The sequence below is a fragment of the Acomys russatus genome, chromosome X (assembly GCF_903995435.1).
Source record: "Acomys russatus chromosome X, mAcoRus1.1, whole genome shotgun sequence".
Lineage (NCBI taxonomy): Eukaryota > Metazoa > Chordata > Mammalia > Rodentia > Muridae > Acomys > Acomys russatus.
In genome coordinates this window covers 122,501,192-122,517,394 of record NC_067169.1, presented here as the reverse complement: position 1 = coordinate 122,517,394, position 16,203 = coordinate 122,501,192, and the positions used below count along the sequence as shown (strand labels likewise).

At 50.6% G+C, this 16,203-nt stretch overlaps 1 protein-coding gene across 1 annotated transcript; it reads right to left on the bottom strand.

Moving 5' to 3' along the window:
- Positions 1 to 5,700: 5,700 nt before the first annotated feature.
- Positions 5,701 to 13,235, bottom strand: LOC127185522 (X-linked lymphocyte-regulated protein 3A-like). The gene is made up of 8 exons (XM_051141953.1): positions 13,148 to 13,235; positions 12,503 to 12,572; positions 11,786 to 11,820; positions 10,452 to 10,569; positions 9,501 to 9,600; positions 8,000 to 8,098; positions 5,848 to 5,943; positions 5,701 to 5,760 (listed from the first exon to the last, which is right to left on the bottom strand). The coding sequence occupies exons 1-8, from the start codon at positions 13,233 to 13,235 to the stop codon at positions 5,701 to 5,703; spliced, it is 666 nt and encodes a 221-aa protein (XP_050997910.1).
- Between the last annotated feature and the right edge of the window lie 2,968 nt (positions 13,236 to 16,203).

Here is a 16,203-nt window from a genome sequence, read left to right as displayed (position 1 = left end):
CAATTTGCCAATATAGTATATATTACGCACTTACAACAAGCAGTGAGCCCTGAAGGTCAAAGCCATCTCAATATCACATCAATTTAGAATACCGGCAGTATGCGAATAGGCTGGAGACGCAAACAAAATGTGTGGAACACAAATATTTCTATCTCCCTATCCGCAATAGGTTTTCTAAGCATGCTCTGTGTTAACAGATACCATAAGAACACGAGCGTTTCTTAACGATACTTTAACACCTCGTTATGAAAGTCTTAGTGAGTTTTCACTTACTTTTTGAAAATGATTTATTTATGTATGTGCGTGCTCTGTCTGCATGTACACCCACATGGCAGATCACAGTACAAATGATGGCTGTGAGCCACCATGTGGTTGCTGGGAATTGAACTCAGGACCTAGGCAAGAGCAGACAGTGCTCTTAACCGTGGAGACATCTCTCCAGCCCTTTCCTTACTTTTATTTTTTTAATTAATCTTTTGCCTGTTTCATAAACTCACCCACCATGACCTAATTCAGTAAACACATTCTTTATTCTGGACCATCTAAAATCGTTGAAACGGAACCTGAAATACACTTGACAGATACAGAAAGAAAAATATGTAATGAATATTCAGGGGGGAACAGAGGGCTCAAGCCCATTTTTTATATATGTATGTATGTTTATAAAGATAGTTTGGAATGGGAAGATGGCCCAGCGATGAAGAGTGGTTACAATGCTTGCAGGAGACCTGAGTTTGGTTTTCAGCACCCACTTCAGGTGGCTCACAGTCACCCGCAACTACAATTCCAGGGTAATGGCCATCCACAGACATCCAAATGCACCTGTGCAGACACACACACACACACACACACAAAGACACAGACAACAACAAAAAAGTGAATACTAAAATGAACCTAATCAGCAGTATGACTACGACTAAATCCTTGTGCTCCTCGACACTGCTAAAATTTAATCTCAAGGTGATTTTACTATTCACAGTAATTTAGCCCAGTGGCAATACGAGAATAGGCTGGAGATTTTCATAGGAAACTGTCATTTGGTAGGAAATTTTCTTTTTCACCGGTATTAGAAGCACACATATGTTCATTCTCCAGGGTGTGAAAATCACCAGTGAGAGGCCGGCATAGCTTGCCAATGCAGAATCACTAGCCAATAAGTATAACAGAATGAAGTGCATGCACTCTGTGCCTGGGAAAAGATATCAAAAGTTCTATACCATACAGATACTGTTCCTGTGTGAACAGTGGCTTGTGGCCTCAGTGAAATACAAGCCCCGAAAGTTTACCACAATAGGTAAATTGCTTTCATTTACCACTTGGCTATGGTCCTCAGGGCTTTAAATAAAGTTGGTACTTAGTAGGGTCAGGTCTCTAGTCATGTCCAGAGGAGAGGCCGCCTTAGGAGAGGCAGACAATCTGTCGCCCCCACCGAAGTGCACAAGCACAGCTGACTCATACCCCCATAGCCTTGGTGCGTAGGAGAAGGCCGAGTCTGCACAGCAACAGGGCCCACCTTCTCCCCACTCTCTATGGGCCTGTGTTTCTTGTTGTCTGTTACCTCCCACGTTCAGGATGCCCCTCTGGCCTACACAACGTCCTCAGCTCTGGTTTGACATGTGCCGATGAGTCTGTGCTGAGGTCCGCACACTGGAAATGATAGGGCTTAGAAGCCTTACCAGCTGTGGGGCTCTAGTGTGCTTTGGAGGAGCCCTGAAAGAATTCGATTGTGCTTGCATAAAAATGAAGTGAGCCCATGCATTGTTTACCGCTCAGGTCACCAGCAGTGTGGATGCAGCAAAGGGCGAGCTTGGCACACAGCAGAACAGAGTTGACACCTTCTTAACTGCTGACTCAGGCACTTTCGTTTTCCCCAGGAAGCTTCGCTTGCATTTCTGCACAAACACGGCCATGACCCTTTTTGCAGGGCATGCCCAACTGGCACAGAAGGGAGCCCGATGAGAAGGGTTAGCTCCCCTCTGACACAGACGTTCGGCCTGTGTCCAAACATCTCCACACCTGCATCACTTCCCTGAAAACCTGCTTCTGTGGAGGAGCAAAGAACGCAGCTCTGGTCTGCGTCCTCTGCAAGGCCATGTGCTATAGCCCTTCTTCGTATGGTCCACACTGTGCAGTGTGACAGATGCGCTGTCACTACCCAGGGCTGACTCTCAGCTGTGTGCCCAGCACCCTGGCCACTTCATAACTGGGTAATTAATTTCCTCTCGCTCCTGATCTGTAAAATTCGCCAACTCACATGCCCTCACCTGCTGTCTGTGATGTCACCTTGTTTGCATAGAAGAGAGAGTGGTGAGGAGGTGGTCTCTGCAGGTGTCACTGCAGGCAGTGGAACACTCAGAAAACAAGTAAGAAGAGAAACTCAGTTGAGCTGGGCAGTGGTGGCACACACCTTTAATACCAGCACTCTGGAGGCAGAGGCAGGCAGATCACTGTGAGTTCGGGGCCAGCCTGGTCTACAAACTAAGTCCAGGACAGCCTAGGCTGTTACACAGAGAAACTCTGTCTCGAAAAAACAAAACCAAAAGCCAAACAACAACTCCCTGCCCCCAAATACTCAGCACAAGGTTGAGATTGACTTTGTCAACCAGGATCAAACTTCAGGGAGTCTGACACCAGGCGATATGTTTACTATCAGTATATTTAAAAACTGTGTATTGAGGGAAAGTATTTTCTGGAGTAACACAGTCCCTAGTACACAAGGAAGTGTAATTACATAGAAACTCCACCCAGGGTACATGGCATTTCTTCCAAGAAGATGGCTTCTGAGCTTAGGCTACCTATACTAGCTTAGGGGCCTCGGGGGTGGGGCGCGGCAGATCTGTCCTTGTCTCATTTATACAGTGAAGCTTACAAGCATACAGCTTAGAAGTCATTTGTGCCGTTACATATCCCCGGTCCTGGTTATGGGAGCCTGGGGGAGCCCTTCCCTGTACAGGTACTTTAAGGGCCCCTTAGACTACTAGGTATCTCCACTCCTGGTTGTCTGAGTCATGGGGGGAGAGCGAGGGGGGAGCTCTGCCTATACTGAGGTACTGATAGCATAACAGCCATGTAAATTATTGGGTATCCCTGGCCCTGGTTGTGGGAGCTTGGGGAGCTCCAGGATATGAGGATAACCTAAGGGTCGTTTTAGATTGCTAGGCATCTCAGGGCTTCACTGTGGGAGCTTTAGGGAGCCCCAATGTACAGGGTTATCGGGCTATAGGGATTCTAAGGTCCTAGTTTTGGGAGCTTAGGGGAGCCCCTGGCTGGACAGATAATTTAAAGGTAAATTAGACTGGTGGTTGTAGCTAGGGGGAGGCCCAGGCTGTACAGATATTGTAAGGGTCATTTAGACTATTAGGTATCTGCCATGCTTGTTGTGGGAAGTTGTTGGGGGGGGGGAGCCCCTTGCTGTACAGATAATCCAAAAGTCGTTAAAACTATTCTGTATCTCGGGTCTTGCTTTTCAGAGCTCGGGGGAGCCCTTGACTGTACAGATGACAGATGGGGTTCTTAAGACTACTAGGTATCTTCAGTGCTTGTTGTGGGGGCTTGGAAGAGCCCCTGGCTGTACAGGTATCTTGAGGATCATTTAGACGGTTGGGTATATTCCTGGTCGTGGCTGTGTGACCCTGGGATGTCCCTTGCTGGACAGATGACGCAAGGCTCATTGAGGCTATGAGGTATCTCTGGGACCGGTTGTGGGAGCATGGCATGGGGCCTGCCTCTACAAAGAACCTAAGGGTCCTTTGTAGTCTTTGTTGGATCTCTCCAGTCCTGGCTGTAGTAGCTTGGGTTGGAAGGCTTTTGCCTGTACAGATGATCTAAGGGTCATGTAGACTGTTAGCTATCTCAGGTCCTGGTTGTGAGACCTAGGGGAGGTGGGGTCCCTGCATGTACAGACAATGTAAGGGTCACTTGGGGTTATGAGGTATCTCGGGTCTTGGTGTTTGGAGCTTCGGGGAGCCCTCGGATCCGTAGATCACCTAAGGGTCATTTAGACTATTAGGAATCTGCAATCCTCCTTGCATGTGCTCCTGGGAGCCCCCTGGCTGTGCAGGTACTGTAAGGGTCACTGGGACTATTAGGGATGTCAGGTCCCTGGTTGGGGGAGCGCCTGCCTGTGCAGATAGCATAAGGGCCATTCAGGATCATTAGGTATCTCTCGGGTAGGAGCCTAGGGGAGCCCTTGATTGCACAGATATCATATGGGCCATTTAGACTATTTGATACCTCCATTCCTGGTTGTGGGAACTCAGGGAGCTCCACGCTGCAAGTGTCATTTAGATGACTATCCATCTCCGGGCCTGGCTTTAGGGGCTTGAATATGGCCCGGCCCATCAGCTAACTCAGAGCACCTGGCTCTTTTATCGCCTCCAGTTCCCAGATTTCTGGATGGAATGGCAGGCTTTACACCTTTCCCACTGAAGAGGCAACTCTCCTTGCTTAACGTTCCTGGTTTCCCTGGAGGTCTGAGGGTGCAAGGACCTTCCTGCTCCCACAGGGTGGAACACCATGGGAGAGCTTGTGGGAAGTTCCCCCAGATAAGGCAAAGTTGAGCAAGTAAGCTGAGCCCAGAGGGGACGTTCTCAATCACTGTGGAGGAATGCAAGTCCACGTGCAGCAAGTGGGAGATGCTGAACACACCCTGTCCTCAATGATTCCACGCACCACACCACACCACAGTGAGACAACCCACGCGCAAACCCAGGTGATGGATAACACACCTCTACACAGCAAGGGGCCATGTTTTTTGTTCCAAGAGGTGTGCAATGCCAAGGCAGAGGGTGCAGTTAGAGGACTCGTTCCCAGCAAGTCTGAAACAATTTCATGCTTCTTAGATCAAAAGCTTCCAAGAACAGTTTTCCCATGGTATACATGAAGGAAATCACAGGACAAGCTCCTTAACCATACCGGACACCTTCTGTATCTCTGCCGGTGCACATACTACACGCACAAGACATTTGAAACCCAAAACACTCTCGGTTACTCCTATCCATACAGGGGATGAAATACATAAACCATGGCGAATTAAGCAGTATTCGTGCTAAGGATCCAGTCTTCGTGTGACAAACAGATGACATTAGGCAGTAGGCCACATTTAATTGATGGACCTTGTAAAGTTTGTTTGAAAGGTATATTTTCACAAACTCACGTCACGTCACTCACGTCTGTCTTACCAGGGCAGTTTAATGGCGTCTACCAGTCCAGCCACTCTCGAGGCACAGACTTTTAAAGCATACAGAGCACAGTCACTTAGGAAGCTTAAGGTCATTTCCATAGGCTCCAAGATGGAACAAATTTAAGAGCAGAATGTAAGGGGAGAACTGCGTCTTCTCCGGTCATTTCCCTGTGGAGATGACAAGGATGGACCATGCACTCTTTGGGCCGGCTAACTGGGGAAAGCAGTGCTGAGGTATGAGAACCCAGCCTACAGGCATCAATGCACTGCCGACTGGTAACTGTGGCGCTACCAAGGAAACCTGCCATTACTACGGAGGAGGGCTGGACCTTCCAACAGACATCTCTGCACTGCCGTCACACAAATCCTTGGGTTTATTTGGGTTTTAACAGAAAGCGGTGCCTTTGGGAACAGAAGAACCCAGGAAGATGGAGTTGCTGAAGCTGCAAGCTGCACCACAAGCGGCTTCACCAGGCTGGTTTCCGCTCCCCTCACAAGGGCTCTTGTTCCTCAAAGGATTATGAGAATAACAGGTCCAGGAGGGACTGTTGAGCAGCAGCAGCACTCTCTTGCTGGCGCTGTCAAATACAAGGGCATATTAAACGGGTTTAAAGCAAATAGTGCCTGTCCACCCTCGTGTTGTATGGGAAAGACTCGGTACTCACGTTGACCATCAGCAGTTTCATTTCCAAGGTGTCTATGAGACGCCTCAGCTCTTCAGCCACGGAATTTCCCCGAGAGTCCCTCAGCAACTCAAGTTTCTAAAGTGAAGAGACAGGTGCAGAAATCAGCTCCCGTCACCTTGGCTTACAAATGCGAAGAGCAACATTTATAAGGGAGCAAAGGCGGTAAAGGAGACGGTATGATCACCCCAAAACTAGCACACGCCATGTGCAACGTGAAGACCAAAATGCCCACCAAAGCGGCACAGACACTGCCACTTCCCAATGCCCTGGTACAAGTTCAAGTCAGGAGCTCTTAGGCATGGGGGCGGCCCAGGGCAAGGGTGCTTGCCTAACACGTGTGAGATGCTGGACCGCCTCACCCGGCACAGCAAGAAGAAAATCAAGCAGAGACAAATGAAAGCAGACAACATGAGGCAGCAGCCCATTTACCGCTATTCTTTGCCAGGCAGAATACCCCGCCCGGTACTATGACTACTGCACCCCTGAAATTAAAAATCAAGGTCTCCAACCGCACCCCTACCGCCGCCCACAGTTCCTTTTTCAGAGAGAGCACACACCACATCTAAGCGGTTTTGTTAAATACAGTGGAGAGATGATGAAACTTTGCAGGATCTCTTCCACAGTCTGGTGATGCGGGGACCATAGAAAGAGGAAAAACACCGAGACCTTAACCTTGGAATGGGCAGGCAGGTTTCTGGGACACCGAGTTGTCAAAAGAATGACATTTCAGCAGGAACAGACACTGGCAGTGTTGGCTGTCTGAAGGGACAATCAGAAGAGAGCTAGGGTCGAATCCTTTCCACTCAGTTGTTTTGGGTCATCTTAATTACTCTGGATGATCAAAGTTTTAGCAGCAACTTGAACAAGCCAATTCACATCAAGTAAGTCTGAACAAAACCACAGAATGCTGCATCTAATTCTTTTGTCCATAGCTATGCGCCTTGCAGACAGCATGGGCGAACCTGCTTAGGAGGAACTTACGAAGCCGGGCCTATTACAGAGGGTAACTCTCGATTCACAATCTCCCAGTGTCCCGCTTACTTTTCCCACTGGGTACCACATCTGGGAGCGGTCTTACATTCACAACTGCTCTCAAGGCTGAGGGGTCAGTAGAGACTGCCCCGTTCTTCCCGTGAGAACGTCAGGATTATCTCCTCAGAGCAACCTTCTGCGTTGTTTTCCCGTGCCTCAGGTGTGTAGGAATTGAACTGGTGAATAAAGTCAAGGGTCCTGCAGCCCTGACTGCAGCCTACCCTGTGTTTCTGACTTAAGCCCTGCCACAGTTTCTTATTTCCCTTCTTTTATTTCTCAGTCCTCGCTCCCTGATCTGGGGTCTGTTCGGTACTGTCAGAGCGGGCTCTGGCAGGGAAGACAGTTTCAGCAGACGAGGAACGGGCTCCAGAAGCATAAAGAGCCAGCTTGAGCTCCCCAGCACACGTATTAAAAGCCAGGCCTGCACCTGGGGCACATCGAAGTGACACACAGAACTGGGTGGGGCACAGCAGGCAGATCCTTGGGGACCTGGAGAACAGCCAGGCAAACCATAGTGCTGAGCTCAAGGACCACTGAGCCATCCTGTCTCAAAAAGATACAATGGAGCCCGGCATAGTGGTACAGGCCTTTAATCCCAGTACTCGGAGGGCAGAGGCAGGCAGGAGGATCTCTGTGAGTCTTGAGCCCAGCCCTGGAGTACCTAGTGAGTCCCAGGGGAGCCAGAACTACATCTGGGGAAAAAAAAGAGGAAATAAAAAAGATTAAAGATATGATGAAGAGTGACTGAAGGTGCCCAGAGCTGACTTGTGGCCTACACACATACATGCACATTGAAACATGCGCTGTGAGACAGGATGAGGCGATCTGAAAAGCACTGATGCCTTATACAATACGAACAACCCTGGATGAGGTTACCAAGGCAGCAGTTACTGCTTCTAATGAGTCTCCTAACCACAAGTGAATCCTAAAACTAAAGACCCATTTTGTACTTAGGTTTACAGGGAACATGGAACAGGAGGATAATGCTGGAAGGTGTTTACAGGTGACTTTCCAAAGGTGGCGACCAAAGCACGGAGGGAATGCCAGAATATTCCATGTCCCCCGTGTACAGGTTGCTTTGTCAGAATGTACAACAGACCTCCAAGTATTGCTCGCACAGTGATTTAAATTCCTCCATCCTCTCCTTCTGAAGGGTCAGGGATTGGTGAACCAACTTCCGTTGCTCCATAAACATAGTCTGCAAACACAGACAGCAAAAGGTGTAAAGAGCAATTCAGGGGGAAACAGAAAGCTTACGGAAACTCAATTCTGTATCCTATTTCTGCAAAAGAGACGGAATGAAACGACTGTCAGAGTTTTCCAGTTAACACGATGGACGGATGTACATGAGACACGTAACGGGAAGACCACTCATTGGACGGGAAGGGTCCCCACCTAACAGTATTCTAAACATTCCTGTGAGTTCCGGAAGACTTGAAAACTCGGCCATCAGGGGCCTCCGGATCTGGTGAACTCTCTGTATGTACAGAATTAACCTTGAGCGTCCCCATCTTTTGTCACTCCAGCACACAGGAGCCCACTCCCTTTACTCCTTTCCAGCAAGGGCAGAGCCAACAGTAAGATGCTTAACAGAGATCGAGTCTATAAGACTTGCTTCAGATACTGTTCTGGACCAATATAGGAAGACACATCGAAGGGAACCTTTTGGACCAATTCTGTGAGATAGGGGCTTTTTAAGTATCTCTCCTTCCACACCTGGGAACCTGGGGCCCTACACTGTTTTCCCGAGTCGGCACAACTAGCAAGGGGCTGGACTGTGTGACTGCGCTGCAATAGTTGGCATTTCAGAGGCCAAGCTTCTGACCACCTGGCTAGATGGTGCCTCCAATCCCCCTCGGGAATCTGGCCTCTGCTTCTCCATTTTGGGAAGCCAGAATCTTCAGGACGGCAGCCCCATCCATGGCCAGGAAGAGGGAGCCCTCATGGACAGCACAGTTCAGAGTCCAGTAGCTACGCCCCCCCCCCATGGCCTCTCTAAACCTCAGTCCCATCTCCGGTTTAAAGGCGAGTCAGTTGTCATCACACCTCCTCCTCCATCTTGGCCTGAAGCCTTTCCCCTCTTCTCCTATGGGACTGGTCTGGTCTGACCTGCAATGCAGCCTCTGAAAGCTGATTCTCCACCTGCTCTGCCACAGCCACACTGACTGCTCCCAGGCTTCATCCCAGATCACTGTGTCTGAAGGCTGTGTGGGCCTGCTGCTCCTGGGTGTCCGCACATCTTGGATCATGAAGGACTCACCCCCTCAGCATACTCTCCCATACCTTCCCCTGAACTCTCTCTAGGCAGTGACAGCTCAGACCCCCAACTCCACACACACTCCACCCCCACGATGGCTCCTCACTCAACTATACACACACACACACACACACACACACACACACACACACACACACACACACACACACTCCCCCACAATGGCTCCTCACTCAGTCATCTCTCTGCAGAAAAAGGAACAAGTCTCTCTCCTCACCACAGACAACACCCTGCTTTTCTGCCTGAGCTCATGTCCTGTCTCTTTCCATCCTGACTTGGCGATGCTGACACAAGGGACTCCTTCCCAGTTAAGCCTGATACTCACAGCGAGATTTTCTGCCTGCTTCTTGACTTGATGTGCATCCGCGGTTAACTTCCTATTCAAACTCAGGATCTGAAGAGAATAGTCTTCATAAAGTTTCTGCCTATAAAAGACAACAGTGTGTGAGATACTCCTGCACAGCATGAGGAAATTGCCCTGAAAGCCCGACTGACTTGCCCTCCCTAACTCTATGGATGGACAGAGGTGGAAAAGGTCCTCTGTGGTTTTCCTCCCTTTAACATTCTGACAGGGAAAAGGGAAATGAGGTGGATTCTGTGGTCTTTCACTAACGGCATCTGCTCCTCCTTGGTCGAGAGAGAAGTCGCTTCGCAGCTCCTAGGGCCAGAAATCTCTGGGAGAATTACAGTCGGCATTGCCCTAGTATCCCACAAGCATCTGTCTTCCTGACAAGCACAGCTTCTCCCTTACTTTCTCCTTCTGAGCAGCTGCTCTGATGGGGATGCACAGCCATTACCATCAGAGAATTCTCCAGAGGCCTCCCCAGTCTTCCTCACGTTCACGCCAGTGAGGACTTCCTTACGGAAGTGTGGCGAACACCGCTCTTGAATGCTGAACAACAGCGCAGGTGAGAGAGAATTTCACTTCCTATTGCACTGAACTGCCGATCCACTGCTGGGGTCAATGCTTTGAGGGTTCCAAGCTCACTGCACCCAGCATGTGCAGGCCACACCCAACCTCCCTAACTGCTACACGGATTCAGCTGCGCAGTGCCCAGACACCTTATTTCGTCCTTAGGAAACACGGCTGACTTCAGTTACCACGATTTGAGGGTATCACACAAAAGGAAGTCTATTCTATAGAAAAACCAAGACGAATGCACTTTCCAACAGAGCCAGTGGGCCTCATGGCTGGTCCTCGACCTCTTGCCATCCTCCTTAACTAAGCAACCGTCAACGGGCCTGGGATCAAAGCACCAAGAAGCCACAACCTTACCTTTGCTCACACTGGAGTTTTAGAACATCCTCCACCTTCTGCTCCATGGCTTGGAAAGACGCGGTGAGGATGGCTCTGAATCCTCCTCTGTTTCCATGAAGAAAGTTCTGAATGGGCCCTGTATTGAAATGCAATCTCGTAAGCATTCCCATAAAGCTACCTCGGTGGTGCTGGAGAGAAGCTTGTCATCAATACATGGAAATGCTACTCAATGGAAAGACTGTCAGCCTCCTCTCCTTCAGCCAGGGATTCCAGTGGCTGATGACCTTAATGTGAAATGGGACAGTTGCACTTTAGTGTCTGTGTATTCCATAGAAAACAGCATGGAGGGGACTTAGCAAAAAGTGTATCAAGTCACCGTGTAGCTTCGTTAACCGAGACCCCGTCTACAAAGTGTAACCTTAACCAACATACTAGGCACACTTCAGCTCAAGGACACGTTCACAGGGACTCTTGGGCCACTTTACACAAAAACACAAAAGCAGTCCATTATCAGAAATCTCCAAAGGCTCACAGATGAGTAATTAATGCCAGCGCCGTTATTATTGTAGCCATCGTGGCTTGTAGACAGATCGGATGAGGTAGAGATCCTGGATCATTTAAAGGGGGAGAAACCCCACACTGATCTGTGGGAAGGTCTGCAGTGACTGGGGATGGAACCTGGAGTCTTGAGCACAGTAGGCAGGAGCTCTCCCACCCAGCCCCACCCCTAACCAGAGTCCTGAAGAGTGTCTACATGGAACTTTCCCTCAGAAAATTCTGCAGCTCTCCCAGCCTGTCCTCAGTTTGCAATTCCTTTAACAGTTCACGTGACTAACGTCTGAATGCCATTTAAAGCAGGACTCAGTCTGATCATACAGTGGTCGCAGGCTACCAGTGCTGACTTCAGCTTTCCACTCTGTGTGCTATTTGTTGCACATGAAACAGTGGGCAGCCACTTAAGAGGTCTTGGCACTCACAACCCCCCCGCCCCCAACACACACACAAAAGAACTGGTCTAGAGTACAAATCAGTGAAGCAAAAATGTGGTATTAAAAACAGATGTGTCCCTCGGGTGAATAAACCCCTGGAAGACACATCAGCTCATCCGAGGTGTAAATATCTCACAGCGAGGCAGTAAGAGTCTTTACACCACAGGCGCCATGTTCTTCCAACCGAAAATGAACGTGAAGTAGAGAGCTGGCAATGTGATGAACACAACTTTGATACTGCGTGTGTGAGAACAAGGCACCCAACACACATCTCTTGTCTGCCAAGTAATAGCTTGCTCGCCTTTCACTTCTTTGTGTCAAACCGTTTCCTCAAATTCCTAGTGTCCCTCTCCTAGAACATACCTTCAAATTCTTCAAATAAATCCTGTATTTCCTTCCTGCCAAAAAAAAAAAAAATGATATTAAATTTTTACTTCAGTCTGTACAGAAGGCTAGTTTTGTTGTGTGAGGGGAGGAAGTGGAGTGGGCCACGAGGCCTACACTCAGTTCACGGTTCAAGAGTGGACACCGACTTTTCTAGATTTCTTTGCATGCAAGGGAAGGGCATGTGCGCACGTGTGATGCAGTCAGAGATAGAAGTGGGGTGTCCTCCTCTACCCGTCTCCACCTTACCCCTGTCAGACAAGGTCTCTGACAGGACTTGCCGCCTGCTGTGGGCGTGGGATTATCATTTTCTACCACACTGAACATCTGACCAGCTGACTGCAGGGTGAGTGTTTTGGGGCCTTTGAGCTCCACGGGCCCAGGACGCTGATGGCCTGCACACATCTCACTTACTGCTGCGTCTCTTTCTTTCTTTCCACACGTCTCAGTTTATCCTGTTGGGCTGTCTGGCGGTGAGGAAGCACCTGCAACCCTCCTGCCTCTGCCACCCCCCACGCCCTGGGCCTGAAAGGTGTGCACTGGTCCTGCGGATATGAACTCAGGGTCTGGTTTCTGTACACCCAGCACTCTTCCACTGCGCCATCTCTCCAGCCTGACTCTTCTAAATGTATTTTATGAATGGGTTTGGTTTACTTTTTTTGTTTTTTCTTTTTCTTTTTCTTTTTGAAGTATCACCTGGCATGTTGCCCTTCTGTTCCCGAGGAAGGAACGTCCTCCCTACTGGCATCAAGGACTTCTTCATTGGCTGTATTAAAGACAAAGGGGAAGATATTGTGAGACAAAGTGTGCCGTTCTCATCATCCCCCACAGGAAACAGCTTCACCAAGAGGTTTCTAGAACCCATAGTCACCAACAACTACTGCCACTTTTTAAAGAAAGCATGCACACAAACAATCACCACACTCACATATACGTACTCACTCATACACACACACACACACACACACACACACACACACACACACACACACACACACACACACACACACTGCCCTGACCCTGGGAGCAGCTTGTGCAGGCACCTCTACACACCTTTCAGACAGTCCATGGGACCCATGTGCTCCCAGAGAGGCATGTTGACTAGAAAGAGCCGCCTCCTGAGCCTTGCAGGGTTCCTGTGGAGTGGGGATGTCAGGTAGGGGAACCTAAATCCACAAACAAGCTTGAGAAACCTTATCAGCATCTGGAAGCTCCTGCTTTTCCGACAAATGTCCATGTAACACATCCACTCAGTGTTCTACCTTCCGAGAGATTTGAGGATGTCCCCTGTGGTGGACACAGCCCTACAGGAGCCCTTCTTTTTCTGTCTTGTTTCGTTACCTGGAGCCAATACATCTGGGTTCTGGGTGTCATCTGATGGGAGATTTGGATTCTGCCTTGAGCCCATGCCGGCGCCGTCAGTGTCCATCCTGGCCAGTATCTTCTTGGGCTAGAAAGGATGCCTGGAACTTCAGATGCCGGAAGGGATTACAGAATAGCAATGGGAACAAGGACCAGGACCCCACAGGGTGTGGGCAGCAGTCTTGGCACTGTACAGGAGCAGTGAGAGGGCAAGAGGATGTCACCAGTGTCCTGGCCTGCCATCCCATTTCCCTGTCTGAACCCGGAGCTCCCCAATCCACCTACCACCCAAGGTCAGTACCCTCTGTTGCTTTCCCAACCCTCGGATGGGGAAATCCTGGGCCATGCCCCCATAAAACAAGGCACCTAATGCCGGAGTCTCACTGGGGCAAACTCAGTCAGCAGGGCCACATCCCCCAGCCCATAAGCTGTCCCACTTACCCTTCCCAACCCCTGCAGCCCTCATGACCTGTCCCTGGCCTCTGGCCTCGCCTTCTGGGGCCTAGTCCAGTCCCATTTGGAAGTGAAGACCCTGGTGTCACCTCGCAGGATTTCCTTGGGCATGCCTCTTTGTGATGCTGCTTCCCTAACTCGTGAGGTGAGATAAGGCTCCTCTCTGATCCCTGTCCCAACTGGCCAGCAATAGAACTGAGTTCCCCAGTAGCCAATCAACTCCTGCCAGCCCCGCCCCCCAGGCCAGGATACCCTCCTGCCCCAGGAGCCTCCTTCTTCTCAGAGGATGGTCAGCCATACCCATCTAGGCCCCACCTCCCCGTGCGCCTCTCTGTCTGAAAGGCTGGAAAGGCAGAGACTCCCAGGGTGAAGTGGCCTGAACTGGCACCTGTGGGATTTGGATGTAGAAGCCTCTGTTTGGTGAAGGGGCCCATCCATGTCCCATCCCAGTCACACGGGGGAGGGGGGGGTCCCGAGGGGGGATTTCTGCTGAGGCAGGGCCCATGGCTGCACATAAGCAGGGCCCAGGTATCCGCTGAGGACTCCAGCCAGATGCAAGGAGCATAGGTGGAAGGCCATCCATTCCTCTTCTACACGCCACGCTCACACTCAGCTCTTCAATCCTGCAACCCTCTGGACCCCTTTTCCCCCACTGCCCAGGGTGGTCACTACCACCAGAAAAGGACACATGCACACGGACGTACGGACACGCACACGGACACACACACGGACACACACGCACACCCACACGCCGAAAAAAAAAAAAAAAAAAAAAAAAACCAAAACAACCAATCAAACAACAAAAACAAAAACAAAACAACCCCAGAGGGTGGTACAGATGTGTAAAGCCCCCACTCCCTCCCCCAACCCACTGACAGCCCCACCCACTCTACTAGGGCCCTGCTGCCCTCATCTCCCCCTTTTAAAAATACTCTTGGCCCTGGTGCTTCGCCCATCTCGGAATCAAGCAAAGCTCGCGAAGTCACCTCAGGGACTCTCCTGGACCCTCTCACTTGGTGATCCCACAGTCCTGCCACAAGGCCTTTAGTGTTTCCTGATGCCTCTCACCCACTTCTGGAGACGCACCCCAGGAAGTCCAGCAGAAGCATTCACCCACCTAGGCCCCTCTGCTCCCCCAGAGAGCAGCCCTCCCCTCAGAGGCCAATCCTGCCTAGTTTAGGCCTGCATTCCAATACAACGCTCTCTGATTGGCTGAGTAAAGTTGGCGCATGCGCACTAGATACCAGCACCCTGTGCCTGCATCATGGGCCCCAGCCTGCCTCCTCCTGAGGTCACACTTGCTTTCCTGTCAGCTGATGGCCCATGGCTTCATTTCGCTGGGCCAGCCATAGGCACAGCCGGTTATGCCCAACTTCTTATGTGTGTATCTCTGAGTGGCTGGAACAGGAAGAAGCACGAATGTGTGCCAGGGGCCCTGGGGCGTGGGCGGTGGGGTTGTCCCACGTGGAGTCCAACGGGTCACACGTGCGAGGCTGCTATAACATGCGCGCGCGCAAAGAGAGCTCGGCAGAGACTGGAGCAATAGGCACACCTGTAGCTCCCTCCAGCACACTTGGGCACAGCCTTTGCGCATTAAGGGAAGGGTCCACTGTTCTTTTCTCTCCACGTGGTGCTCCTGGGGCGGGCTGGCCCCGAGGCTCTGTCTTGGAGGTCTCAGGCGTTCGGGCTGGTCCTTAACAGTACTCAGATGTTGGGGAAGACGGTGGACACCACGAGCCCCTGACGCTACCACACTGTCAGGCTGGGACACCCCAGGCCACTTGTTCCTCCAACCTCTTCTCTGACCGACACTCCAGGGCACCCAGTCCAGTCTGCAGCTAAAGCCAGACAGGCACATTCTCCTGTCGCAGGCCCCCTCGGGCCCGTTGTCTTGGGATCCCTGCCATCATCCCCCAAGGGCTGTGGTCCAAGCATTACTCTTCTTGACTCCCCTACCCAGGAGATGCCCTTTTCACTCACTTGCTCACCTAGGGGACCCTAACCCACCACACCATTGGGGGCTTCTTTCCCTTCAGAGAGCAGTCACAGCTAGTTAGTTTAGGCCCAGCCATTTCAAGGTTGGTGTTCTGGACCCCAGACCCCAACGCACTTGTTGTTTTTGCTGGAAGGGAATGGTCACATGCGAGGCAGGCCCCGCACGGCCAAACGAGTGCAGTGGCCCATCCATGCTTGCTTGCGTGCATGACCTAAGTTCTACAGGCAAGCCTCGCAATGCACTCTCTCTTCCCCAGGGCCTGTGGATAAAGACCACCTGTGACTTGCCACCGCTGGAACCTCGCCACAGAGTCCCTGATTATTCACTCACACACCTTTACTACCCTTACGCAACAGGGAACCCTCAGAAATTTCTACTTTTAGAGGGACAAAGTTCACATCCATTTAAAGTCCACCTTCCCGAGTATACAGTTGCACCTGGTGAAATCACCGCCATTCCTGGGGGGAGACCATTCGATTCAGGTCTTGTACCAGGCGGCCTTAGTTAAGGTGTGTACGTTGCTGCAATACAGTGCTGTAACCAAGGCAGCAGTAGAGAAGAAAGTGTTCACTTGGGGCTTCACGTC

Coding starts and splice junctions, on each gene's coding strand:
- LOC127185522 (XM_051141953.1), bottom strand. CDS start 13,235: ATGGACACTGACGGCGCCGGCATGGGCTCAAGGCAGAATCCAAATCTC. Junction 11,821..12,502: donor ACAGAAGGGCAACATGCCAG/GTGATACTTCAA, acceptor TTTTTTTGGCAG/GAAGGAAATACAGGATTTAT. Junction 9,601..10,451: donor AAACTCCAGTGTGAGCAAAG/GTAAGGTTGTGG, acceptor TGTCTTTTATAG/GCAGAAACTTTATGAAGACT.